Source organism: Ixodes scapularis, unplaced genomic scaffold (assembly GCF_016920785.2).
Source record: "Ixodes scapularis isolate PalLabHiFi unplaced genomic scaffold, ASM1692078v2 PGA_scaffold0__279_contigs__length_252992795, whole genome shotgun sequence".
Taxonomy (NCBI): domain Eukaryota; kingdom Metazoa; phylum Arthropoda; class Arachnida; order Ixodida; family Ixodidae; genus Ixodes; species Ixodes scapularis.
This window is the reverse complement of record NW_024609835.1, coordinates 179,083,404-179,110,985: the sequence shown is the minus strand read 5'-3', so window position 1 is coordinate 179,110,985 and position 27,582 is coordinate 179,083,404. Positions and strand designations below refer to the sequence as shown.

The 27,582-nt window shown below is 44.8% G+C and overlaps 1 protein-coding gene across 4 annotated transcripts in view; it reads right to left on the bottom strand.

The window, feature by feature from the left end:
* The window catches only part of LOC8031132, a 77,473-nt gene extending 50,788 nt beyond the window's left edge, over positions 1-26,685 (bottom strand). For 3 of the 4 annotated variants that reach the window (XM_029980634.4, XM_029980635.4, XM_029980636.4), the window contains exons 1-7: positions 26,339-26,516; positions 25,726-25,830; positions 12,423-12,569; positions 12,007-12,134; positions 4,302-4,411; positions 2,759-2,914; positions 191-285 (exon numbers count right to left, since the gene is read on the bottom strand). In XM_029980634.4, coding sequence (XP_029836494.2) covers positions 191-285; positions 2,759-2,914; positions 4,302-4,411; positions 12,007-12,134; positions 12,423-12,569; positions 25,726-25,830; positions 26,339-26,374 — 777 coding nt within the window. In that variant the 5' untranslated portion in view covers positions 26,375-26,516. Of the gene's footprint in view, positions 1-190; positions 286-2,758; positions 2,915-4,301; positions 4,412-12,006; positions 12,135-12,422; positions 12,570-25,725; positions 25,831-26,338 lie in introns of all 4 variants that reach the window. The other variant, XM_029980633.4, reaches the window with a different exon arrangement.
* Positions 26,686-27,582: the final 897 nt, after the last annotated feature.

Sequence of the window (27,582 nt, the reverse complement as noted above, 5' to 3'; positions counted from 1 at the left end):
AAAACAAAAACACTCAGCCGCAGAGGGTATACACGAATGAACCTGTTGTCCCAAACTCAGGAATTACCCCAATTTTGTTTACTTTTCACAAGCACACCTCACCCAGAATTTGCATATGCAACAAAGATCAAAGAGAAGTAGAGAACCATCTAATATTATATCTTAGATCAGTTTGAGAGGAAGGGATTACCTTTATCTCGCCAGGCACGGAAGATATGGCAATGCGCTTAGTAGGCGTGCAAACTGTCTTGAGATCCTTCCGGAGCAGCTCGTCCAATGTTAATCCTGAAAGAGCATGCAACAGAATTGGTGTTCTAGACTTGCGTCCGAGCTGCGACATTCAATGCAGAGTTAATTTATCAGTTCTCTGTGCAATTCTTGCGTTCCAAGATGAAATCTGATCCTTTGCTAATACCTTTTTTTCTTTATCGAACTAAAATGTTTTGTTTTTATTGAGTTGCACTATTCCAGCTTTGATTAGAAGTGGTACAGCAAGAGGACCGAGACGACCGCACAAACGAGGAACCCCAAAAAGGGTGACACAAAGCAGACACTTGGGGCAAAGATCCCATTAGTTTTACCACACATGACAAAAGTTCCACTACTATATATTCAGTGTTATCTTCAGAATACATGTCTCACTCCGCACAGTATTATACTACGACCTCCATACACCTTGCACACGAAAAAGTTTGTTATTATTCTTTTATTTTGTTTAGCGAGTGCTTGCATAGACGATATGTTGGTGATTTTTTATCATTTTTTTCTGTGTGGATTTTCTCTGCTATTTTTATAGCATGTACAAATGTGCATTTGATTTTTTTTTTTTTTTTTTCGCTTTGTGCAGTGTTCTGTATTTTATATTTTATATTCCTTGCCCCCCTCCCCTTATGTAATGCCCATTGGGCCTTTAAGGGTTGAATAAATAAATGAAATGAAGCAGAATACTTTTACGGGCCAATGTCTTATGTTGTTAAAAAAAGCATAATAGCAGGGCCAGGTCCTTTACAAAAAACACTTTGTTCTTCATCAGGAATTGAACCGCAGACTTCTGTAGTCCAAAGCTCCACCCCTGTGTCAGTGGAGCGATTTTGATTAGTGTTGCTACAGCTATTATGTACTCGTGCTGCCACAAAAAAGTATCACCCTAATATCAAGGGGGAGGGGGGAAAGGGGGGTCTGCGTGACGTTCAGTGGTCATGTAATCACTCCATAGGTCACGTAATCACACCGTGATGCCACTTCACACCTGAATGTGACATTGGGACATTGCATGACAAACACGACCAGTGGCACATCGACGATGTCATGTGAGCATTGTCCCCTAAATTTAGCAGGAAAAGCATTCTGCATATCTCCAACTTCATATATGTAGGGGCAAGGATACCTACCTAGGTACGTCTTGCTTCTTGCCACACACAAGGCACAAGCATCAGGAAGCAATGTGATCAGATGACACTTTGGCAAGAAGTATCAGTGAAGGCATTAAAGCAAGTTCTTCAAGTAGACATGTGTTCCTACTCGTGGCTTATTCAATTTCAAGGGCATTGCTGATAGAAACTTCCATACAATCATAGGCAATTCTTTAAATGCATGTTTTCGCACATTTGTAGTGATGCTTAAATAAACAAAGGGTTTCAGTATTGTTTCTGTGGTGTTGACTGCCCAATCTTCTCCTGTGCAACCAATTGCTTGCGAATGGTTGGCAATTGGCAAAACATTATTGCGTAAGAAGCTTAGTAGTCCTGGGCAAGCGTGAGAACGGGCTTGCAAGCTTGTTAGCATGCTATCATGTTTACAGTTGAGAATTTGCGTGGTTACATCCCAATTGGCTGATTTATCCAGCATAAAGTCTAAAATAACTTTTAGGGATGACGGTGTTTTTTTATTGTTTTTTTCCACTTCGTGTTTACAATCATTTCTATAATGTGTGCCAGATGTACTTATCCGCAGAACTTCAGTCAAGCTTTTGTCAAACTTCTTACTAACTCTTTCCCGACCACACCCATAAAGCGCCAATCAATTGTACTTGTCGGTGCAAAGAACCATTTAAAAAATCTCGCAGAGTTCTCACATTCGCTGTGTGTTCTCGCAAGTAGATTGAAGACTACAGTTTTGGTTCCCTTGTTGCTCTTTCCCCGTCGCCTTGGGTGCGCGTTTGGCAAGCGCTCGCAAAGTGGCGATTCTTACAAATCCTCCACCCATTTATCGGATTCAGATAGCAGCGTGGGCGGGATGATGAAGCCAGTTAATCCTATTTCAGTCTTGATGACCTGTAATTCACCCCACTAAGAAACTATGGCATGTCAGTCATTTGAAGTTAACTTAATTTTTGGTAGCTTTTTTTTTTGTTGAGATTTATGATTTATTTACCTACTTAGAACCAAGTTTTAGAAGAAGAAAAGAAGTGTTTGACTGATCAAATTTTGCATTAGAATCCAAGTCTCTGCTTTAACGTTTTCATCATTCAAAAGCCCATTATTTAGCTTCATTTATGTCTATGGCATCATAGTGTAAACCTAATAGTTTCCTCAGAAAAAAAAAAGTAACAAAAAGTTGAACTAAATTAGCACATTTCTCATGGTCAGGTAGAAGTTAAAGGTTTGAAAAAGTTGCCTTAATTAGTGTATGTAGGAAAAGGGACACGACGAAAGAATGTTTTTGTTTTTGCACCGATCATAGCTCTCCCAATCGTGTTAAGTAGAGATGGAAATGTGAAAGTCGGGTAGCCGTCAATGACGGTGCCATTCCAGATCACCTGCAACGTTTGTCTTGGCCTTGTTGAGGGACTTAAAAACCTCGTCCATTGTCAGCTCAGGCAAGAGGGCCTGCAGTCTGGCCACCACGTCCCTGTCCTTGGCGGTGGTCTTCCTAGCAGCCTCAGAGAGGCACACAGTGTCCAGGAGAATTGTGCCTGGAATCAGAACACCCAAGAACAGTGTGGAAAATGTCAGAATCCCCCATGCTCCACCTAGACTTTTGGTCTATTCTAAGGGTACCAAATTTTGCAAGGTGGAAGATATGAAAAATCCACAAGTGTCTATGTGGGGTGACAGACTCTTGTCAAAAACTAAGTATCATCCTCTCAAAGGTTGTTAGAGTACTGATAAGGGTTCCCCTTGCCTTCGTTCAATGCACAACAAACATCGTCCTCAGGTTCACGTTTGAAGAAAACAGTGACAGACCACGATAGTTTGGTAAACTTTTGCAGCCAAGTGCAAGTAATTTTAAGGTACAAACAGCTTGTGACTGCCTCCACAAGCCCCCCAAAAAAGTGAAGCTCCATCTCAACGATTCCTCTCAGAGGATCAAGGCGTTGCGGCCGGTGGCAATTGAGCCGCCATGCCCTGGCTCTACCAGATCCGCAGAAATACAAGTCAGGAAAAGTTCTTTCGTGCTATCAAAAGAAAGCGTGACTGTAGTGATTATCCCAAAACCTCTCAGAAACGAGAAGGTGTAATACGGTCCTACACCTCAGCAAAAAATGTCGCCAAAGGCACGCAATAGCGTTGTTCAGGTAGCCGTGTATTCTAACTGATGCTTTTTATATTTTGAAATTATTGGAGGGGGGCCTACACACAATCATGTGTGCTCCTATGAATGTTCGTTCGTGTGAATTCAAAAAAACTTCTGAAAGAAGCGGGGAGTCAGAATATTGTTTGTGCAATATTGACATTGTGCCCGACTTTTTACCGTGACCATTTTTTTTTTTTTTTTTTGTGAGTGGCAGGTGATTAGCAAAAATTAGGTCGCCACGTAAATTAGTTTTTGGCAGGCATGAAAATGGGCTCCGATGCCCACGAACATGCCATTGTGATCACATTTGACAAGGTGTGTGTGATGACATCTGAATTCGCTGATGTTTTAAATGCGCATAGTTTCAATAATCTTTTTGTCTAACAAATAAAAAAGTAACCAGTGTTTATGCACTCATTTATTTTTTTTTGGTAGGGCGACTTGTGGTGATCATCTTTTAATCAATTTACTCCAGTCGGTGGATTTCACTACAAGTTTCGCACGGAAACGTGTTTTGTGTTGCAGCATTGTTTTTCATAAAGAGAACTAAGTAAATTTCACACCAGTAAAATGTTCTCATCTGCTTGTTTATCCATTTTCTTGCTGCGACATCACTGAACCGAAATTTTTTTAGCTGATCTTAATAAACAAGAACGTGAAACTAGTATGTTGCTTATGAAAACCAAGCAGCGAAACTACCTTCTCTCAGAGTTTCTCGGCACTGCCGTTACACAGCGTCAATTTCGCTGGAGTCTCCAATACTAACTGCGTAATCATGAGCTTACCATACAAGAGCAAGGCAACTTGGGGATTAATGAGATCTGCTCTTGAGGACAGGACCTTTTCAGCAACGAGGGTGCAGCAGGAACCAACCATTTCCACAGTCTTGTCACATCTAGGTACAGATGAGAAAGTGAGGTATCGATGAACCTGCACTTTTAACCTTAAGGCAATGTGGTAATGGAAGCAGCATTTGACCTTTTGTAGCGGGTTCTGTAGCAGGCAAAATATTTGTTTGGAGCAGCCACTGACCCTTTGGAGCAGATGGCAACGTCTGTTAGCACATCATTTGAGAATAGAAAATTGATTGCATCTTTAATGAGTTCATTTATGATAGTGACCAAGGGTTCTTCTTTGGCACTCAGGCATATTACTTATTACCATCTGTCATAAGAACAGATAGGGCTTAAAAAGAATGCAGCCTTCTTAAATAAGGCTCTCAGTGATGTGATTGGCCTAAGCCATTTTGGCGCACGTTTCGGAGCAACCAAAACAGTGTTTTGGAGCAGAAAATGTGGCCTTTGGAGCAACCAGAACAGCGTTTTGGAGCAGCAAAAGCGGCTTTTCGAGCAGCCAAGACAGTGTTTCGGAGCAGCAAAAGTGGATTTTGGGGCAAATATTCTTAGGAAAATAAAAATATTTGTTTTAAGTGCGGTACAAACGAAGGGCACTTTGTGTTGTGTTGTGTTCTGGTGTGATGTGTTGTGAAAGAACTCGGTGCTTCTGTTTTTACTGCTCAGACACCCTACAAGTGTACAGTGCTGTAGGCATTGCCAAGCAATTTCGAAAACCGCTTGCCACCGTTTTACTGGTTCCCGACGTGCCAGATTTTTGTCACAAGTAAGCAAATGTAAAACAATGAATTGCAAGCGTCCCAGCTGGTGCCTCAGTCACGCAATTATGTTCGCATGCACGTGAGGCCAACTTCGGCAGGCTTGCTGTTGGGCATGCTTCGTCGCCCGAGCGCAGACAATGGCTGTCCGATCGAAACCAAAACCATGCCCCTCAGCTCCGTCGCTAACTTATCTCCAAAATTGTACACAAAATGTAACTTTCGAGCACACGACAAAAACAGTCCAGTGGCGCGTTCTTGCCAGGCCGGCAAACAAGGTACAAGCTAAACACAAAAAATAAAGAATCTGAGTGCATTGATGCAAGACATTGCGAGCCAGCCTCAAAACGTTTTTGGAGCGCTTTGTGCAATGACTGAACCCGAGACAAACAAGCACACTGTGCGGGTTCAGCGTGCAGACATTGCCTTCTTTGCTTTAGCTCACTTTTCTTCACCGACTTTCTTTCACGGCAGATTTTTCACGTACTGAGGTCCCTCTCGAAAGAAGGCCCACTGATAGGAATCTAGATTGTCAATACTTTGACAGCGCAGTCTTTGAATTAAAGATGGATTTTTGTACTAACGTATGATTTCAACAAGAACAGGAATGTTGATGAACATGCGGCAGTACTCAGTTTCATATTAGAAAGTACCATGTCTGCAGTGATGTGGGGACAACAACATTCGACGTTGTGCGACCACGGTGACTGAAAGGCAGTGACCAAATATAGTTTTCCCACGGCCACTGCTTCAGCTCACAAAGTAACTCCTGCCGCGAAAAACGTGGTTTCGTTTCACAGCATGACGGCATGGCTGGTATCCGGCACGCTAGCATCGGAGCGTCTGCACACATTCGCGTCTATTTCTGAAAATATAAAAAAAAAAGAAAAAAAAAAGAGACGAGAAACGAGACCCACAAGACGACAGCGTGAAACGTGAGACGCCGGGAAAACCATGCACGACCGGGTGGACAACTGACGCACGGTACTCTGTGTCAGGCGGCCGCTTGCACCACATAACACACGCCTGCTCAATTACAGTACTCAGTTTAGTTTCGGTTTTGAAAGGCGACCTAAATTGGTCCTTTGACACAGGCTTGGCCAAATTACCCATATTTTGGCAAAATGTAACAGGATGTAGCAGGGTTAGCCCCTTGGCACAGTTTGGCGCAATTGGCGCAGCAATCACATCACTGGGCTCTTGTCAGAGTAGGTTTCCTTTACAATTGGTATTAAAAAACGTTTGAAAAGTGAATCATAGCGCAACACTTCCCTGGGATAAATCCTTCTCTCCCCTCTCCATTTTACACTCAGTAGTTTGTTTAGCCTGTAAATATAATTTCTGTAAAATGCCAGAAAGAACCAGCATATCCGCTAACACATCTACCAATAAAAATATGTTTTGTAAATTTAATGAACCTACCAAGCTCAAGATTCCAATATCATAAACTGCGAAAACAACCACCCAAAAATATTATAAAAGCCTTCACTCATGCTTCGAAGGTGACACTGCTCTTTAGTGGCGTACAAACCAGAGTTCTGTCAAAGTTTGCTGCTTTTTCGATCGACAGCTGCACGGGAACTATTGAGACTACCGTAATTATTTATAGACAAGTGTTTTCTTTTCTCTCTTTCTCTGTTCAGTTTTTTTATTTTTCCTTAGAGATTACTTTACAATTAGGACAAAGAAGGTCAACCTGTAATAATCCTAAGCATAATTTGCGTGCCTATTGCGCTAAACCAAGCACTCCGCCAGGTCAGTCGCTGCACTTAACACTCTGGTGCGATGCGGTGAAGAGGCGGTTAAGGTTGACGCAAGCAGCTCATGTACCACGGTACTCTGCAGTCACGGAACAAAGGCATCTGGCAGACATGGTAATCAGGTGATCTTACCAGGAGTATGAGACCCTGGTTTTGTTTTATCACAGTAGCAGCAATCGGCACTCTTACTATTTCGCAAAGTTTTCTCAGGACTCTTACATCGATGACATCCTCTGGAAATTTAGACAATGCCGGCGGTCAACCAGCCAGCGCATCAATCGGTCAGAGCAGTTGGTGCACAGCATCATCGGCTCTGGTTGGTTGATTCGCAGCATCAAAGTGTGACATCATGGCATTCGTCATCTTGTATGTGTTCTTTCATTGACTAAACCAATTAAGTGCAGCAAATGTCCCATGACTTGCACTTTTAGTGTGTGTGTTTGTGGTTGTTTATGACTGTGCTCTTACCTTCGACTGTGCTCTGACCTGAGACAAAACAAACTATACAATGAGTAGAGATACTGTGAAATTCATATTTGTAAAACTTTTCTTTCCTTCTATTTCTCTGAATAATAGGGTCAACCAAAATTAATATTAATTTTTTTGCTTTAAGCCCATCCCCGCACAGGTGTGGCATAATTCTTAGAAAAAAAAAGGCACTTTGGCGCAAGAAGCAGCAGACTTGCATTCATGGCGCAAGCTCTACAATGAGTGTTATCACTGGCAGGCTCCACACAAGGCAAAGGAGAAAGTGCTCAGACGCCCATGTGCTGCCAAGAGCTGAAAACAAGAACCTCCCCAAATTGAGGATGAAGCACGCAATTCTGTGCAGGTACATGAATAAAAACTGTTATAAGAATAATTGTCGTAATTACCCCAACTTTTACAAACATTCTCAAAATTTATGGTTAGAATGAATGTAAATACTGTAAAATATGCAACTTTTTAGGAAGGTTGTCTTTTGAGGGCTTGTTGCATATGGGGGACGTTGTGAGCAGCACCAACCAAGGCATTTAATGGCTATACGGTATTTCCTTTATGCCCAAACATTTCTCTACGATACCTTTTTAGGTTCTTCCTAGTGTTTTTATAAACGTGGTAATAAACACAATCTAGAAAACAAATTATGAATAATATATATATTAAATAATATAAACAAAACTTCCAGAAAAAATATATATATATATGTCGTGCCCATTTTTTTTTTTTTACAATGAGACTACTATAAGCCATAATTTGATGAGTAATACTAACTAGTGGCTGATTTAAATACTTCTAAAGTGGAGGTGAAAGTATGTTATTTACTTGAGTCTTATGTGCAATTGCACATACATGGGATGAACTAACCTGAATTGAAAAAGTCCGAGAACAACTAAGCACTTCTTACAAGTCGTGAATGCGAAAGCATGAATGTCGTTCTTCCGCTCCTTTAGTTTGTCTGTGGCTCAGTGGTGTGGACGGCCACGTGTCGCCGGCAAATGGCCGAACGCGCGTTTTCGTGAAGTGGCTGCGCCACGCTGAGCTCGGCCATGCGCCACCGCTCCTTCCTCTTACCGGCAGCCGCGCTGTTGCGTGCACTGCGCCGCTAGGGAGAAGGCTCTTCTGGTGGCTTTTTTTGGAATTAAGCCGCACGAGAGCCAATGGGAACCTCGTTCCTTGATGACGCGCACCAGCCAAAGGGAGCATAATCCATCAGAAATTGGCTTCACTTGGGAAAGGGGATTTTATGTGCCGTTTGCCCAACGTTTGGCGTGGTTTCAAAGCTGATAACGTTGGTTCGCTCCATGGGTCAGTTAATGCTTCCACATTAAAAATGAACTCCTGCAAGTACAATAGTCATGCAATACTGCAGTTGAGACGGAGACAGACATGTTTTGGGCCTAGCTGCTGTCTCGGTCTCCTCAACAACTAAGGGATGTACTGTTTACGCACATGGTATGAACAAGTCGACATCCCTTGATTCTACATGATGCAAAAGTTTAGATCACTCATTTTGCTTCCAGGCACCATCCATTTCAAGATATACTCCCAAATGTTCAATCACTTTAATCCATATGGGAGTAGTAGATATACTGGGGTCAGAACCAGCCCAAAGGTAGGAACTCAAAAACTGTCATCGATTACAAAACAAAATACTGCTTGCAATGACGTGTAACTCGCTAACAGTACCAATCTTTGTGAAGGCATCCCATGATATAAAGTGAAAAATACTGTCGCAGGTTTCACCTGACACATACTAAAAAGATTTAATTAAATTTGTCTTGTGCATTCTAAATGCAAAAGTCATGGTCGTGGAATGCCTTGTAAGGTGTTAAGGCCCTGCCACATTGAGGAAACATGGCGGCGACCGCAACACAACATGTTCATCAACAGTTGATCAACTTTCTTCTCCGTCGCCCTGTTGCCCGACAAACCTGTCACATTGCGGGAACATCAACACAATACAGTAAACAGCAACCATGTTGCCTCAGTACGACAGCTTACAGGCAACATAAACAGCAGAAACTTCAGTTCGACGACTCGTGTTGCCTAGTTCGGTGGATGAGTGAACTTTGTGCCGTCAACACGAAAACACAGATAGCTTCGTTCGCAGGGTTCCCCATCAATAACATGCTTTTAACAGCTTACTCAGAGTGAATTCGTTTCACAGTTTGAGTTTGAGTTTTCTCCCAGAATGCATCGTACTTGCAGAGTTTTGCGCGTTGAACTGGACTCAAACGAATTCGCCAAGTGCACCGAGTGCAGAAGACTGATGCTGCCGCCCTCTATGTTGTAGAAAAAGTACCGACCTAATACCGAAACTAGCGCTTTTCTGTTCGGAGTGATGGGTGGGAATGCGACAGTGCAGTCGCTACCAACGTTTATCTACAAACGTTGGTCGCTGCAACCTGTAGTTAAAAGTTGCGATGAATGCAAGCAACTCGGCTGTCGTACAGATAGTTACAGACGGCGTAAATTCCGCAACCAGCTGTCTACAAAGCAGCTGGTTCCGATCTTTTGATTCTTATAACCGCTTACACTGAAGAAAACTGATAATGCTGTCCGAACAGAAGCTTAATCCGTTTGAGCATGGTATTATGCGTGAACCACTGAAAGGGTACGGCTTAAAACTAATCTGTTGAATAGCCAGCAAAACGTTTCGTGGGACTTTCGATTTCGATCGTCATTACAGGTGGATCAGGTATTAGCCTTGGTGAGGGCGTCAAGAACGAGAGCTTTCTCGAACAAAATACGACGGGACAAGTTAGCTGACGTAGGTAAATGTTAAACATGATGATGTTGCCCAAGCCTTGAGTAAAGTCACTATGTTTAGCTTTCTCTGATATGCTTATTGGGCACTCAGAGGTTTTTGCTGGAGCAGTTTTGTCGATAAATGTTCAATTTTTCTCTCGCACACGGATGGTGATAAACATCTCGGGGGCCGCTGATGCGTTTGTTCTGAGCATTTCTTTACACACTGGTATACTTCAGCATTCTATGGCAACAAAGCGACTTAAAACCTCCAAATAAAGCATGGTTTGTCAATTGCTTCCTTCATGAAATAGCGGACGCTCACAATTCAAGCTTGTGTTTTATTCTGTTGCCTGCGGGACGCGATTTCTATCAGAAAATATACTTTTTTCTCTTTCGGTTCCACGACACATCGTAGCAGACGAACCCTCGTCGTCTGCTTCCACTCCTCGCCAGCCTCGCCGAAGCGAGGCATGACAGGATTGCATTTTGACGCACTCTCGATTTTCTGGGTGCAGCGGGTGCATGCACGCGTGGGGTGTCGGCACTGAAACAAACTGGGAGAGTGCAACCACTGGTAGAGTGCCCGCCGAAACGAACCCGCTCTACGCCGCAAGTGGGCACGCATGGGCACGAGTGCCGTGAAACGAACTTGCTATCAAATATAGACCTGGAAAGCACTATTTAACAATATTTAAGGCTGGCATGCAGCTAAAATATAATTGATGAATGTTTTCACTGCATAATTACGGAAAGCGATTGTCGAAATAAACGCAGCTACGATTCTAGCCATTCACACGGTTGTTGCAATTAGAACTGCCGAGAGACCAGCTTACATTACTGCTGGTGAAATAAAATGGCATGCCTACTCACCCGTTGATAAAATTTAATAAAAAAATCATCCACAAAAGTGAGTAATTCAAAAATCCAAGCATGAAAATGACTGCTCTGATCATGTTTGTTGATGCTTTGAACTCGAAAACAGCTGCTGCCAGACACCTGAATTGTTTAAAGAATCCCCAGGATATTTTTGGAGAATGAAGCGATCATATAGCAGGCGCAAAGAGCAAGTAGACAGCATTGAAAAATACTTATTCCACCGATCGTTTTGAAGGTCTACAGTGTCGGTGTCACCATTTTTAGGCACTCTCAGTTCAGCTCAACACCACGCTACAAAATACACTTTAGGGTGCTGCTGGTACTAACACAAATTTACACTACAAATAGGAATTGCACAAAAGACAGACCTGGACAGAAACACTTTATACGGTGGCATAAATCACAAACATAGCAGCAATCTCATCTTTTTCGCTTAGGGCTAGATGCTTCAACAGCGAATGATGAACATTTTGGTAAAGTAAAGAGTGGAGAATACTCTCCCCTGTTAAGTTTTCTAGTTAGAATCACTGGTTGATGTCACATGCCACACACAAACAAAGGTAAACAATCAAGATGGCAGAGTTTTCCCCATGTTAGCCACACCATCAGCATGGTGTGACAGGGCGTTCTCCGAATGTCGAACAACAAATCGACAAACACGGTTGCCGGGCGACAAAAACATATTTTAGCAGTTGATGGTGCCGCAATGTAACATGGCCACTGAAAACATGTTTTCCCCGTGTTGAACAGAGTTGTCCAACTGTTTCCTCAGTGTGACGGTGCCTTTAGGAAAGGAAATCCAATTTTCAAAACAAATAGTGTGTGCTTATACAATCTTGCTCAAAGAAAACAGACCTACGGGAAATCATTTCGAATCAGTTTGTCTGTCTAAATTTTGCGCAAAAATTTTCAACACATTCTAACAATTATGAGTCCGAGGGTTTGCCGAGGAATTCCAAATGAAGGATTTGGCTCGGTCAAACGGTGGAAGTCATCGAGAGGACTTGCCTGTGGGATGTCTCCAGCCTGTGGTGGTCTATGATCTCCTGCACCGAGCTCTGCAGTTCCGTGTCTTCTTTGGGCAGCAGGTTGTGATCCACTAGGGTCAGGGACAACTTCTTCTCAGACTGAAGTTTCTGAAGGACACGAAAGAAAGCCAATCGAGCTTACAAGCTAGCTCCAGATAAGGAAGTCACAAAATGGCCACGTGCCTATCGTGAAACTCAATTTTGCATTTAGTGGAGTACTGAAAAAGCAGAGTTAGGACCTCAAAATACATTTCAGAGCTTTAAATTATGTGCACGTACTATATTAAAAAACAAAAATGAATAGTTTGGTTCCAGTATGAACAGCAATGCTCAGATCCACTTCGTATGAGAACAGGAAGAGCATAGCTTAGTTTTGTTAGGTCGAAAATAGCTCACCCCCAAGTCGATTTCATCTCTGCAGATAACCGAGTCAAGAGGGATGTCCACTTGCTCGAAGAAGTAGGTGATCTCCGTCCGAAGCTTAACGTCCTTCCTTGCAATGTTCAGCACGGGAACCACCAATATGTTTTTAACAGGCTGCAGCTGCGAGGAAAAAATGACAGGAGTGGGCTTGCTATCATCAACGGACCTAGTCTTCTGGGTGAGGAGTCGTAATCAGCGATGTTCAAACATAATTTGACAGAGGAATTTTTCAAGTGTCTTCGTATAGATATAAAAGAAACCAAAGCTTTATAACCTCGTCTTTCTTAATTAAAAAGCTTCTTTTTTTTTCTTTTTTTTACATTAACAACGTTTTCCAGACCTCCAAGACAAAAGCATGGTTAAAGAATTGAGTGCCATCCGTAGAGTGAGGGAAGGCCGTTCCCACAGCGATGATGGGCTATCACGAACACTACAAAAAGCAACAAAATATTTTTAAAAAATTAGAAAGAACAGTAAGAAAAAAGTGAAAGCCGTGAAAGCCCTGTAACGCCAAATTAGAGCGCAGCTCTTGAGGAGTAGGGAAAGGTACTGAGGGGGGGGGGAGAGGGGGCGGGTCATGTGACCTCGGGGAGGGGGGGTCACGTGACCTCCCCCCTCCCCGAGGTCACTGAAGGTACCCGAGGTCCTCCCAAAGGAACCCAAGATTCTCCCGAGGTCCTCCCAAAGGAACCCAAGATCCTCCCGAGGTCCTCCCGGGGTCCTCGGGGGGAGGGGGTTTGTGGTTACGCCGACGCCGCTCAAGCCGGAAACGGGCGCCTAAGAGCTGCGCTCTAAAAATGAAAGCCGTTTACAACTCCCTGTAACGCCGGATTAGAGTGCAGCTCTTGAGGCGGAGGATGGCAGAGTACTGAGGGATAGCCATAGGTGACTCTCTGAGGTCACGTGACCTCAGGGGGCGGTTATGTGAGGGTAACTCTCATAACCCTCGTGACCCTTATGAGGGTAACCCTCGTGAGAGTAACCCTCGTGAGGGTAACCCTTTTGAAGGTAACTAACCCTAGCGAGGGTAGCGCTCGTGACCCTCGTGAGGGCAACCTGCGTGATCCTTGTGAAAGCAACCCTCGTAACCCAGTGACGTCATTAAAGGAAACTACCCATAATGCAACGCACGGTTATGCCCCTTGCATGCAATGCGTTGCATGCAAATTTCGCATGCACGTGGCATGCACTGTGGGTTGCATACAATGTATGGGTTGCATGCAACGCGCAATTACACCGCATGCATGCAACGCATTGCATGCAAGCTTTACATGCGCGTTGCATGCAACGCACGGTTACGTTGATGGCGACGCCGCTCAAACAGAAATGGGCCCCTAAGAGCTATGCTCTAAAAAAAGATTAGCTGCAATGTTGAGGTTAAAGGTGACTACCATATATTTTTCAACAACAGAATTTTTTTTTCCCGCACCTGCACGTAACCTAGGGAGCGGCGGAAATTTTTTATCCAAACTTTGGGTACAGCGTTTTAGAAGGGGTGTAGTGGCAAATGCAGCGCACTCTCCGTAAAGCCTTCGAAGCGGATGCCACTGTGTGGCGCTGGCGTAGCTTCCCCGAGCAGTAGCGCTATCAAGATGGGGCATCGGCTACTTGCTCGTGGTCCTATCTCGTGATGTTTTTATGACAGTGCACCATTTTATTAGCTCTGTGTTTCTCACACGGAACGAAATAGTTTTTCAGATGCTTGAAAGGTGTCATGCGGTGGCGATGTGTTTCTTGGTATTAAACACGACACAAGTGGCAAGCTTGAAACACTACACGGCTATGTTGCTACAACAAAAATAAACTACACATAGGCAAATGCTCAGTCAACTCAGTCTCCACCCGAATGTAACTCTAGCAGTTTAAATCAGATACCAAGTTTCAGAACTTGGCGCAATATGAGTTGTGAGTAATGTCTGGAAAGTTTCAATTAAAAAAGGTCCATTCCTAACAGCAGATGCAATCCCCGTCCATTCATTCACATGCTCTGTTGGCTGCTATCGTCATCTAAAGCATAAACGCTCAGTATTGAAATCGGATCCCAACGGCTACCTTTACATTACGACGTAGATTAAGGGTTTGGTGATGGGTAGTTAATTATTTAGGCGAGAAAAACACAGTTGCATTTCTCTTCAGTTTACTTCTGCTCGAAAAATAAAACCTACTGATGCACCAAAATTATTTTAGTGCCATGTTCTTCACTGGCGGCCTGGCTTGGAAGTTGGAGATGAAAATTCAAGCTGTGCCTGGTTCCCTTAGCTCAATGTTCATATATGCGGAAGTTGCTGGATGCTCATGCTCTTAAATTCCTTGTTTTGCCACAGCAAGAAAAGCAACAATGAATTCCAGTACATGTTTTGACATAACTGTACCACGTCAGGGTAAAGAATAAAAAGCAAGATGATTTCAATCATAATTTAAATCATGATCTAAATAGCAACGATTTGGCTATAATGATATGAATCATATCAGTTTGGCTTTAATGATTTAAATAGCACAGACTTGGCTATAATGATTTAAATCAAACACCCAAAAGAATATTGAAAATATTTTATATTTAGCGTTTGTGTATTACTGTTTGTCTCCCATGGCATTTATTTTGTATTTGAAGCAAATAATGATCAAGCATAAGGGATTTATATCAGACAGCCATAAAAAGAACACATTTAGTGATAAAAAAATCACTCGAATTCCCAACTGGAAATTAAACCAAACAAATGTAATTTAACTTTTTGTTTTTAAAAAAAAAATTTTTTCCTGATTACAAAAACACTTATTTAAACTTGTAAACGAATGCTGCTAAGAACATGACCAAATAAATGAGGGTCAAAAGTTCCAACAATATCACTTTCCAACGGATCAATTATAGGTAAGGATGATATTGAGCTAGGAATCTCTGCCTCACATGCACCACGAAAAGAAAAAAAAAAAAAATACTAGCTTGAAAACATGCACATGCAGAGCTGCATCCGACCTTATACAGGAAAACCTCGTTATAACAAAGTTGAAGGAGCGATCGTAATTATTTCGTTATAACCATTAGTTTGTTATAGCCAATGTTCATTTCTTCCCTAATAGCAAGCAAGGGGAATTATGATTGCTTTGTTATATCCATTAGTTTGTTATATCCCATTTTGTTATAACGAGGTTTTACTGTATATCCTAAAACCGAGGCAAGTAAGAAAAACATTACGTTAGGCAAACACAATGATGATAAAAAAGACTCGAGGTATACCTAAGCACCTTATGAGTTGTGAATGCAAAAGCATGCACGTCATTCTTCCATTCCCTTATTTCGTTTGCAGCATATTTGCATCGACAGCAGAGCGAGCCCTCTTCCTCGCCGCTCTGACCTTGGACGCTTTGTGTTACCGCCGCGCCGACGGACATGCAGCGCCATGAGGTGGCAGTCGTTGGAACTGATGCGGAGTGGCCAATGGGAGCCTTGTTCCTTGAAACTATGAAGCCCACCAGCCAATGGGACTGAAGCCGAAATCCATGAGCTTTACTCCGCTCCTTTGAGCTCGGGGAAACTAAGTGCCGTTGTCTAGGCTTTTCACGTGGTTTCATAGCTGGGAGCTGGCATCACTTGGAGAAAGGATTTAAGGTGCCGTTTGGCGCCGCTTCAAAGCTCGTGACGTCGACTCGCTTCATAGGACCAGTTAATGCTTTCGCATTAAAAAATATAATAAAGAAGATAAAAAAAAAAGGCTCGAGGTACACCCAAGCACTTCTTACGAGTTGTGAATGCAAAAGCAGCCACGTTATTCTTCCGCTCCCTTATTTCGTACGCAGTGTATTTGCATCGACGGCAGGGCGAGCCCTCTCCTCGCCGCTCTGACCTTGGTTACACAGCACCCGATGGCTACTAACGCGAGAGAAAGCAACCAATGGAATCGTTGTCACCTCCAGTTGTCGACAGCAGCGTCACATGCAACCGTCCGCTTTTTTCAACGCAACGCCTCCCATTGGCGCTGGCCTTGCTTTTGCCACTACTCTCCCTTCTAGAACACTATATTTTGGGAGACCAGGTGGTTTGTAATGGGCAAAGACTGTTTTAAAGGCTTAGTAAAGAGCACTTCAATTAAGTGCCTGCAGCCATTGAGCAAGAGGGAGTACAAATATGGGTCAGTCATTAAATAAACAAAAGATTTACCAGGACTGAGGCAAGGATTAAGTGGATTGGTGTAAAAACAATTAAGACTGTGCCCGAATAAAAAAACAACTTCAAACAACTAATCAGCGACCTTTAACTGACTAATTAATTAGTCACTATCTATGTTGAGGCTCATAAAATAGTTGAAGTACTGCAAATTTATAAATGTAACACCATACGTTTAGAAAACACAATTGCTGGCATTTGCATGGCCTAGCGATGCAAGGAACAATATGTTTTAATTGACTTTTTTTAATTCAATCATGCTTGGCTTGGCACACATTCAAATGTCATGGGCTGATTGTGGGAATAGAAAAGAGGGCAAAAAGGAATGCATACATCTTTTTACTGGAATGTATACACCTTTTTACTGATGTCAATTTGCTAGCTACAATAGCAATTTTAATAAAAAAGTGAGAGATGTTATATTATTAAAATTTCTTTTATTCAAAAAGAACAGTGGAGATTAAAAAAGCAATGTGGTTGTGTACAAGTTAATTTAAATAAACAATGCATTGGTCTACATAAAAACGTAGCACACCAGAAAGAACAGATGTGTCACCAGTAATTAAATTCTTGATGCCGTGCTTTACAGCGACAAAGATGATGCCCATGACAACCCCACCCTACAGGAACAGGGCTCACTTTGTATTGTTTAATTTGTTAAGAAATCAGTTGGAGATTAATGCGTTATTTGACTATAGGGTAGGTATCTGCCTTATACTCTATACATAAACAGGTCACGCAGGATACCATGTCTCCAAGTGGTATCGTAAGCCATTTGTAAGTAAAAAAAAGACAGATACGCAATACTGCCTATTCACAAATGCCAAACTTACAAGTCTCCAGCCGAACTAAATGGACTACAATGAAACCCGTTTAGAACGAACCTACAAACAGCGAAATATTATTGATATCGAACTCACAAAAAATTTAAACAAAAATGCATGTAAAGAGTACTTTGTATAACAAACAACCTATTGGCTATATCAAACTTTTTTCCCCCCCGGGAAGGCTTCCAAAAACGCGCAAATATTTGTCTTCTAACCTGTTCCTTTCACCAAAAAAAAAAAAAAAAGTTGCAAAGAAAGAAAATTCTAAAGGCTCAAGTTGCGAACAAATTGAGCGAAGAGAAGCGAATCAGAAGGGGGAGAAAGCTAAAAAATACTCCCTGCATGATGCACAGCAAAAAAAAAAAAAAATCTTTTCATCCCAAAATTGTTGCCCACGAAAAGAAGCGATTCAGAAGGGGAGATAAGCTCAAGGCACAAACTCTGCCATATGCAAAAAAAGAAAAAAAAGAAAAATACTTTTCAGCATGTTGTTACAAGGCGGAAGCGAAGAGATGAGAAAGAAAACGAAGTTCTTGCCTTACAACGAACGCATCGTGGAAGTTTGTTATAAATAGTTTTTGCTATATATCGAATTACTTGCTATATCGAACTGATCGTGGCGTTTCCTGCTGTTCGTTATAAACGGGTTTGACTGTATTGTGGAATATCCTGATCGACAGCCACACTGATTTATTTTCAAAATATTGTGTTGCTCCAGGAAATAAACAAGACGCTTATCAATCATCCTTTCAAATGTTTTCCCTAAGCAAATTGTCAGCGCAACCTGCCTGTAACTTGCAGGAAGTGAAGGATCTTTTCCAGGCGTCAGCAGTGGAATCACTTCTGCCTGCTTCCATTCGGCGGGGAAGAGTGCATCGTTCCACAGGTCATTGAAATATGTGACGAGGGTGTGAGTGATTCCTCCAATAAATGCCGTATCATCTCACAATGTATTCAATCAGGACCAGGGGCTGAACGCTTCCTGACTTTGAGAGCCATTTGAAGCTCAACCATTGTAAACGGCTGGTTATATGGTGCAGAGGCCCTCCTGCCAAGCTAACCTTCATTCTTTCTGCATCTGATTTAAGCTTCATAAATGCTAGAGAATAGTGAGAGGAGTAACGAACTGCAAAATGTGTGCATAACACATTTGCCTGGTCATATAGCGATCTTGCAGAGAGAAAGAGAGGAATTGTAAAGCAGCAGTATTTGCTTTCAACCTCGTGCAGTCGGTCCCACACTTCCTTTGCAGGGACGTAGCCGATAATAGAGAACAGATAGCTTCTCCAAGACTTCCTCTTGGCCTGCTTCCTGGGCCAAGGAGCTTGGGCCCTATTTCCTGAAACTCGATCAAATTCACAAATGTCGGAGGATATCAGCGAAATATACCCCAGGCCTTGTCCTGTTCATTCTTAGTAGTGGAACAATCATTATTTCACTATGGTTTACACTTTTTAGGGATGATATAGGAAGGCTGAGAGATGGAGCGAAAAGTGGCATTAATGATCTGTTGTATAAGGTATGGTCCAATGAGGAGTATGTTTCATTAAGCTTGTAACAGAAGCCAGACTCTCCAGAATGACTGGAAAGCGGTTACTTCCAAAAGGATTATCCAATACTTTCCACGTGAATAAAGAAAACACTGAAGGGAATGAGATGGTAAGTTAGAAGGTTAGTATATCAGTACAAGTAATAAAGAACAAGAAAAGAAATGAACGACAATTACAAATATCTGTAATGCGAAACTAGAGCGCAGCTCGAGGAGGGGGAGGGTATGCCCCTCCTCCTCCGTACCCTCCCCTACTCCTGCCGCTGCATCTGTTCATGGGTGACGTGACGGGGCCTCCCATTGTCTGGAAAAGATGTCTGGGTTGCCACTGCCACTTTCAGTGGTGCAGGGCCCTACTGCACCACCTCCGCAAAGCTGCCTTTTTGCAAGACCACAAAGCGATGGCGTGCCACTCTGGATAAGAGAGATTTTCCTTCAAGGTAACAATAGCTTTTTCATCTTTCCATGTCTTACAAGAGTGAAAATATGCAGGGTGGGAACTTTTATGTTCACACAGTTGGCGTAGTTAGAGCATGTATCTGTTTGGTGGTCAGTCTGACCACACTTCGCAGAAGTTGCTTTGCCACAGCAGTTCAGGGATCCATGTCCAAATCTCTGGCAGTTAAAACACGTGCGAAGATTAGGCACATAGGAATCAAGCCAGCAATCTGCTGGCTTGATTCAATTTCAACAAGTAGGTCGTCAAATGTAAGAACTATGTGCCTTGTTTTCCGCTCTTGGCCATTGCGGCACAAGGAGATACGCCATGCAGCTATGACACCTTGGTCCGAAAGTCCCTCAACTATCTCACTGTCCGAAAAGTCAAGGAGATCATACTCAAAAATAACGCCCTGGATGGTATTTAGGGTGCGGTGAGGTGTAATTGTAACTTTGTGGTCAAATATGGAACTTAAAAGCAAGAAGTCTAGCAATCTGCTGGCTTGATTTAATTTCAACAAGTAGGTCGCCAAAGCCATTTTCTTGGCCTTGAATTTCTTCCCGACAGTAGATGCGAGTACCCTTGCTACAAGAAAAGGAGAAAGCTTAGAGATTTGTTTTTCACTTTCAGAATGCAGGACCACAAAACTTTGAGAACCGGGCAGATGGCCTGTTTACTGTGGCTGGAACTTCAGTGCGAACCCTTTTCGGGGGCTGATTGAGGAAGGTTTTAGTACGAGAACCCATAACATGGGAAGGAAATTTATTGCCAGGGGGCACCGCCCACCACGGAGCCCAACACGGGGGTAGGTAATGTGCCATAGCAAGAAAGGCTTAGCCGACATAATTACTCTACCAGTGCTGCCCGGGCACTATATGCCCAAGCGTGGTTGCAGGAACAGGACCTGTTTCCACCCAAGGTTGGCGCTTGCTGCCTAAGAAGTTGAAAAAGGAAGTAAGAGAGTGTAGCAAGGAAAAAGAAAGAGGTGGAAGGAAAAGGGAAAGAAGGAAGAAAAGGGTAGAAAAGGCAAATGACTGAATCATTCTGGTCGGGCCAAGCCGAGACACCCGTCTACCAGAAGCAAGGGCCGAAGTGGTATACTGCCTCACCTAGGGGGAACCCCAAAGGGTCCAAACATACCTTGGGCTCAGCTCAACCACCAGGATCCCCTTTTCTCCGAACACGGGTTAAGCCACGCACAGCCAGGTGTGGGTGGGCGAACTCACATGGCTTGGGTTTATAATTCATAGTGACGGCACTAGCACCTACTAAAGCAGGTGTCCCCCGCGTGTGGGTATGCATAGCCCACGTGGCTAGGGTCTGTGGTGACGCCACTCACCAAGCACCTAATGCCTAAGGTGCAGGCACCCTTTGCAGGGGCTGGGTCATGTCTCAAAACATCCACATAAACAACAGAGGAAGGCTACGGAGAGCCAGCAGGTCCAATGGGCCTCTTGGCCTATGTACATTCTTGGGAATGGGTAACAATCGTTTCGCCGGAACTCCTTTCATGGAATTACGTTTCAGAGACAACTTTTCATGGACACACATTTCACCGACACTCGTTACACGAACTGCACGCTAGGGACATTTCGTCATGTGTGTATCACTGAGCTGCGCGCGCGTTAACCCACCACCCCGTCTGCATTCACACCGCTTCGTAGCGATAGTCTGCGGCGGCTCCTTACAAAAATGTCAACCCACCTGACTGGCCCGTACGCACCGCTTTGCGGCGTCAGACTGATGCAGCTTGTTACAGAAAAGAGTTCATCTGAGTTGTCGATGAAACATTGTTTGATGACCAGATAGCTACCGCTTGGGAACTAAGGACTCTGGATAGATGTGCTACTCGAAGAGTTGGACAAGAGTGCTGATGTAGATACTAATATAATGAAAGCTAAACAAAAGGGGGGGACGAGGACAGACATGTACAATCAGCACGGAATGAAACCCGAACGCCGGAACGCCTGGCCATTGATACAGGCTGCTCCACCTGGAGGGCCCCTGAGAACTAATGAATATGCACCTGGGTGCGAGGGTGCGGGTCCTACTAAGATATCCTCAACCCTTGCGCTGGGCGTCTGGGACTTTCGCGTTTCACCGGTGGCGCACTGTAACCGCCGTCACTCGGGGTGCTCTTCTGTCGCCACACTGCCGCCCGGTCGACACCGGGCGGCCGCTTAACCTGGCTATAGCTGTTTGCGATAGGCCCTCCTCAGACAGGGTAATGAATTTATTCCACTCCGCAATTGATACGCCTGGCATATCGGTGGTTACCGAAAAGAGCCTCAGCGAGCAATTTCTCGATTTTTTTAAGAATTGACTGATAACCTCGCACGAAAAAATGCGCATTGCTCATAAAACCGAGGCATCCACGTCGGTCTGTTGCAGCATTTTTTTTTCATAAAGAATATGGGTGTGCGAATAAACAAAATTTATTTTGCGTTCATGACGTTTCACTATTTCTCCGAAACCGCACGTGGCACGTTGTTTCCGGTGACACGTCATCGAGCACTACGGGTCTTGTGCACAAAATGTTTTAACTTTAATTTCACCCTTGCGATACGCAAAGTGATAATGAATGACAGCGCTGAAGAGATATCGCTGAGAATCCGATACATAAAGCGAGTGACAGTGCTTTTTGTATCTGTCGTGTACTCGTCTGTGGTGGCATGCCGGCCGCGAGACAGTGCGACGGTCCATGCGAGCGCCGGCTGCTGCGCGAGCCAGGCCTCCTCCCACGTGCCCCCATTCGATTACAGCTGCTCGACCTAGAGCACGTACACAACATACATGTAAAAATAAACCCTTGGTCCTCCGTGCCTGACGCACCCGACGCCTCGAGTGGACTACTTTACAGTATCGAATGTGACGGCGCTTACAGCGCGCCACCGGCGAAGTGCGGAACTCCCAGACGCGCCGCGCGATGGTCGAGCTCATCTTAGTAGGCCCCGCACTCTCGAACCCCGGTGCATTTCCATTAGTTCTCAGGGGCCCTCCAGGTGGAGCAGCATGTATTAGCGGCCACGCGTTCCGGCGTTCGGGTTTCATTTCGTGCTGATTGTACACGCCTTCCCTTTTGTTTAGCTTTCATTATATTAGCGTTACTTGAAATATGGCATAATTGACAGTCACTGGCGACGAGGATGGGATGGTAGGGTGCCGCAAGGACTTGGCGGATGCCATTTCTACAAAGAAACTTTTTAAAATCCCTTGAAGTGAAAGCAGTACCGTTGTCCGACACCAAAACATCAGGCAATCCATGCATAGCAAACAGCGTACGTAGAGCTGCGATCACTGTCGAAGCTGACATGGACTTGATTCGTTGAACTTCCAACCACTTAGAGTGTGAATCTACTACGATGAAGAAAAACTACTACGATGAAGAAAAACTCCCCCTGGAAGGGGCCCGCGAAATCATTGTGTAGCCTCAACCATGGTCTTGTTGTGAATTCCCATGGGTGGATGGGTGCGCGGGCTGGCGCGTTTCGTGACTCCTGGCACGGAAAGCAGCAACGCACTCGGCGCTCTATGTCTTGGTCAAGTCCCGGCCACCATACATAGCCCCTTGAAAGGCCCTTCATCCTCACCATGCCAGGGTGACCACTGTGAAGTAGGTCCAGAACTTCTTCTCGAAAAAGCGGTGGTACGATAACACGGCTGCCCCACAAGATACAGCTGTTGTAAACAGACAGTTCGTCACGGCGATCATAGTATGGCTTGAAAACTTCGGAAGGTTTCTTAGATGGCCAGCCATGCAGAATCCAACGCAGTACGAGGGCAAGAACGCGATCCTTCCTTGTTAGGAAAGCTATCTTCTTTGAGTCGACAGGCACCTCGGGGGTTGACTCTATGAGCAAAACGTCATGAAGGGGAGGTACCTCGAAGTCCTGAACCTTCTGCGGAAGGCGGCTGAAAAGGTCAGCATTTCCCATCTGCCGGCCAGGTCGGTAAATGAGCTCGTAGTCGTACTGCGCCTACATCAGGCTCCAACGCAAAAGGCGTGGTGACAATACCTGGGGAATCGGGTTGCTGTGGTGAAGCAACCCCAGAAGGGGCTTGTGGTCCGTAAAAATCCGCACCTCTGCTAAACCGGAGCCTACGGCTGTATCAGAAACTCATCGCGTGGTGATCGACGCAACGTCAAGGTTGCCGCGTGGAAGCACCGCACCGCGCGCGTCAAGCTCTCTGCCTACCGAATCCAGCTGCACAGCTGAAACCATGGAGGGCAGCCTGAAGCCAGGTTCGCCAGGCACATGCTGGCGTTGCAATGGAGCGCATAACGCAAAAACGTGCCGCTTCGTTGGGGCAGTGTGCCACTTCTGTAATAACAAGGGCCACATTGTCGCTGCGTGCCGCCAAAAGGAGAGAGCCGAACGTCGACGGTCAGCACTCCGCAACAACAGGCTGGAGACGGTGGACCCATTGAAGAGAGACTACTGTGTCTTCGCCGTGGAGCCGCCCGTATTTTGCGATGTGGGAATCAACGGCTGCAATCTGCGGATGGAAGTTGACTCCGGGTCGGCTTTTACGGTTGTCAACCCACGTGTGATGCGCCAGCTCCGCATTTCCAAAAGCAGCCTCAGGCCGTGCGCCTTCCAGCTGCGCTCTTATACACGGCAGAATCTTCGGATTCTCGGAAAAGCAACAGCGGACGTTTCCTTCAAGGGCAAAAGCGTGAAATTGGAGCTTAATTCTGGTTGTAAAAGGATTTGGCGTCAGTCTCTTAGGGCGCAACTGGTTCTGGTCCTTGGGCATTTCCCTGGAGGGTGTCAACCATGTCGACGCCTCGTTGCAGCATGTTCAGGAAGCCACAGTCCATAATGTGATGGACAAATTTTCTGAGCTGTTCCAAGCAGGCCTCGGGAGAAGCAAGGGGCCGCCGGTTCGTGTAGATATCGACCCCGCCGTGAGTCCCAAGTTTTTTAAGGCCCGCCAGGTGCCACTTCCGCTGCTGCCAAAGGTCGACGAGGCCATCGATAAACTGGTGGAACAAGGAATATTTGAGTTTGTTTGTCACTCTTCCTGGGCAACCCCCGTCGTGCCCATTCTCAAGAAGAATGGGAACATCCGCCTATGCGGCGATTACAAGTGTACGGTAAACCGTGTCCTCCGGTGGGAAACATACCCCTTGCCTACGGCTGATCAGCTGTTTGCCAAACTGGCTGGCTGTCAGAAGTTCTCCCAGCTAGACTTCGAACCCGGAAGTCCAGTTTTTGCAATTAATTTTGGCACGAGCGGGAACCGCTGGTTGCCAGGTGTGATCTCTTGTCGTTTGGGCCCACTTTCGTATCAAGTGCAACTTGAAGACGGTCGTGTGTGGCGGCGACACATAGATCATATCCGTACGCGGCATTGCAGCATGCCAAGTGACAGTCCTAGCCAGAGTTGCGAAGTCCAGATTCCTGATACAAGCTCCGCAACGTCAAGCCCGAATGCAGACCCGGACGTTCGTTTAGCAGCTGCTCCGACTGTTGACCAAGAAACCGAGCAACACCAGGCAGGTCAATCCACATCGACCTCCTATCTTCCTAATCCTGGCGCTGCTCCATCAGGACGTCCTCAACGCGAACATCGACGTCCGGGGTATCTTCGAGACTACATTTAGGGGGGAGGTGTGTCGTGTACTGGTCTGTGGTGGCATGCCGGCCGCGAGACAGTGTGACGGTCCACGCGAGCGCCGGCTGCTGCGCGAGCCAGGCCTCCTCCCGCGTGCCCCCATTCGATTACGGCTGCTCGACCTAGAGCACGTACACAACGTACATGTATAAATAAACCCTTGGTCCTTCGTGCCTGACGCACCCGACGCCTCGAGTGGACTACTTTACAGTATCGAATGTGACGGCGCTTACAGCGCGCCACCGGCGAAGTGCGGAACTCCCAGACGCGCCGCGCGATGGTCGAGCTCATCTTAGTAGGCCCCGCACTCTCGAACCCCGGTGCATTTCCATTAGTTCTCAGGGGCCCTCCAGGTGGAGCAGCGTGTATTAGCGGCCACGCGTTCCGGCGTTTGGGTTTCATTTCGTGCTGATTGTACACGCCTTCCCTTTTGTTTAGCTTTCATTATATTAGCGTTACTTGAAATATGGCATAATTGACAGTCACTACTCCCAGCATAAGTAATAGCTTCAACGAGCATCCTCGTTTGATCTAAATAACTAGGAATGGAAAGCTGTGAAAAGTGGGTACTTCATTGTGGAGCATGTCAAACATTTGATCTCTAACATATTTCTGATCTTTCTTAAAATATTAAACTAACTTACAACAAAAAAAAAAGAGTATGGTACAGATCGACTCACCTCATGAAGCAGGTACGCTGTGACGATCGCAGACACAGCAGAGTCCAAATCGCAGGCTTCGTTGCCCAACACCACATGAACTTTCGAGAAGGCCTCCAGATTTCCCTGCGTGCAATACGAACGCGGCCGCACGACGACCGCCAAAAATAAAAACACCAACTACTTGGGCAAACGTTGACACCGTTTTTATGGCCAAGATCTGCTGGCCGCAATTTCTGCAGGATCCGACAGGGATCTAGTAGAGTGTACTACAGTAAGTTTACCGAGTTATGTACTAGATATTTCATGTAAAAAAAAAGTCGAAAACTTAATCTGAAATGTTTGCTTCTTTTTCTGCGCGCAAAGACTTAGAAAAACAGCGGCAAACATTTAGTGTTTGCCGGCCTTGTTCCACTGTGACCTGACGTCTGTTAGCAAAAAAAACAAGAATACAGGAAAGTGTGGCTACGATTGTTAGAAACACGATGTTAACCCGCTAGTTTCGACCGAAATGGTCATGTTGTAGGCGTCTGCGCGAGGCAGCCGAGGTATTTTTGTGTGTCATCATCGCATTTGATTCACGGAACGACAGCTGACTGCCTACATCAAGAACAGAAAGGAAAACGTTACTCACGAGGTTCTTTTTGCAATCTAACAGAAACTTGTCCATTGTACGGCTAGTTACTAACAAACTAGAAATGAAAACGATGAGGTTACAAAAGGCAAAGAGCCCACGGCATCGTTGGAAAGCCAACCCGCGATGTTACGGCGCATCAGTGCAGGGAAAGAAATGGAAAGCATAAATGGGCGGTGGGCAGCGGTGGGGATTGTGGGTCTTCTATTTTGTAAATCCTACCGCCATCCTTTAATAGGGGTGTCGCGAACTTTTGTCGAACCAGATTTTTTGGTCGACCTTTCGGGGTTTCGACTGAGTCGAACCGGTCGACGAACCTCCTTGTTTTCACCAGATTCGACCGGTTTGACTTTATGGACAGTGTGGCCAGCCCTTGATACAAGCATGTCTAGGTTTGGAGAATTTTTTTTTTTTTTTTTATGCAAAGGGTTATTTGATTTTGTGAACAGCTGCAATTAAAAGAAACTAATTCTAATGACAAAAGTAATCCCTGGAGAAGGAGAACAAGAGGGACAAAGGACAAACATAAGTCTCCAAACACAGCTAGGTGACTGGTGAGCGACCGAAAAAATCCGCCTGGTCCGAGTATCGAACCCGGGACCAGGCGGATTTTTTCGGTCGCTCACCAGTCACCTAGCTGTGTTTGGAGATTTATGTTTGTCCTTTGTCCCTCTTGTTCCCCTTCTCCAGGGATTACTTTCGTCATTCTTGTCCAGCTCGCTTGCACCTTTGCATTTAATTGCATTATAATTATAACTTTAAATTGCAAGCTTCACCTTGTTGGTGTTCGACTGGTGGCAGCTGATAAAACCCGTTTGCTCTAATGACGTCTAACCCCTGGTTAGCTCAGTTGGTAGAGCGCTCCACTTGTAAGGGAGAGGTCCCGGATTTGATACCCGGACCAGGCGGATTTTTTCGGTCGCTCACCAGTCACCTAGCTGTGTTTGAAGATTTATGTTTGTCCTTTGTCCCTCTTGTTCCCCTTCTCCAGGGATTACTTTCGTCATTCTTGTCCAGCTCGCTTGCACCTTTGCATTTAATTGCATTATAATAATTCTAATCACTGAAAAAGTTAATAACTTAATTTTTAGTACTGTATCAACTAAAATAGCCAATCAGCGCTGCACTTAATTAATCTCTTAGCCATTACCATCCAATCCGAAGCCAACTGGACAGTCTGTCGCGCATGCGCACACGAGCCGAACCTCAATACAAGGTTCGTCGAACTTTCCACTAACAGTTCG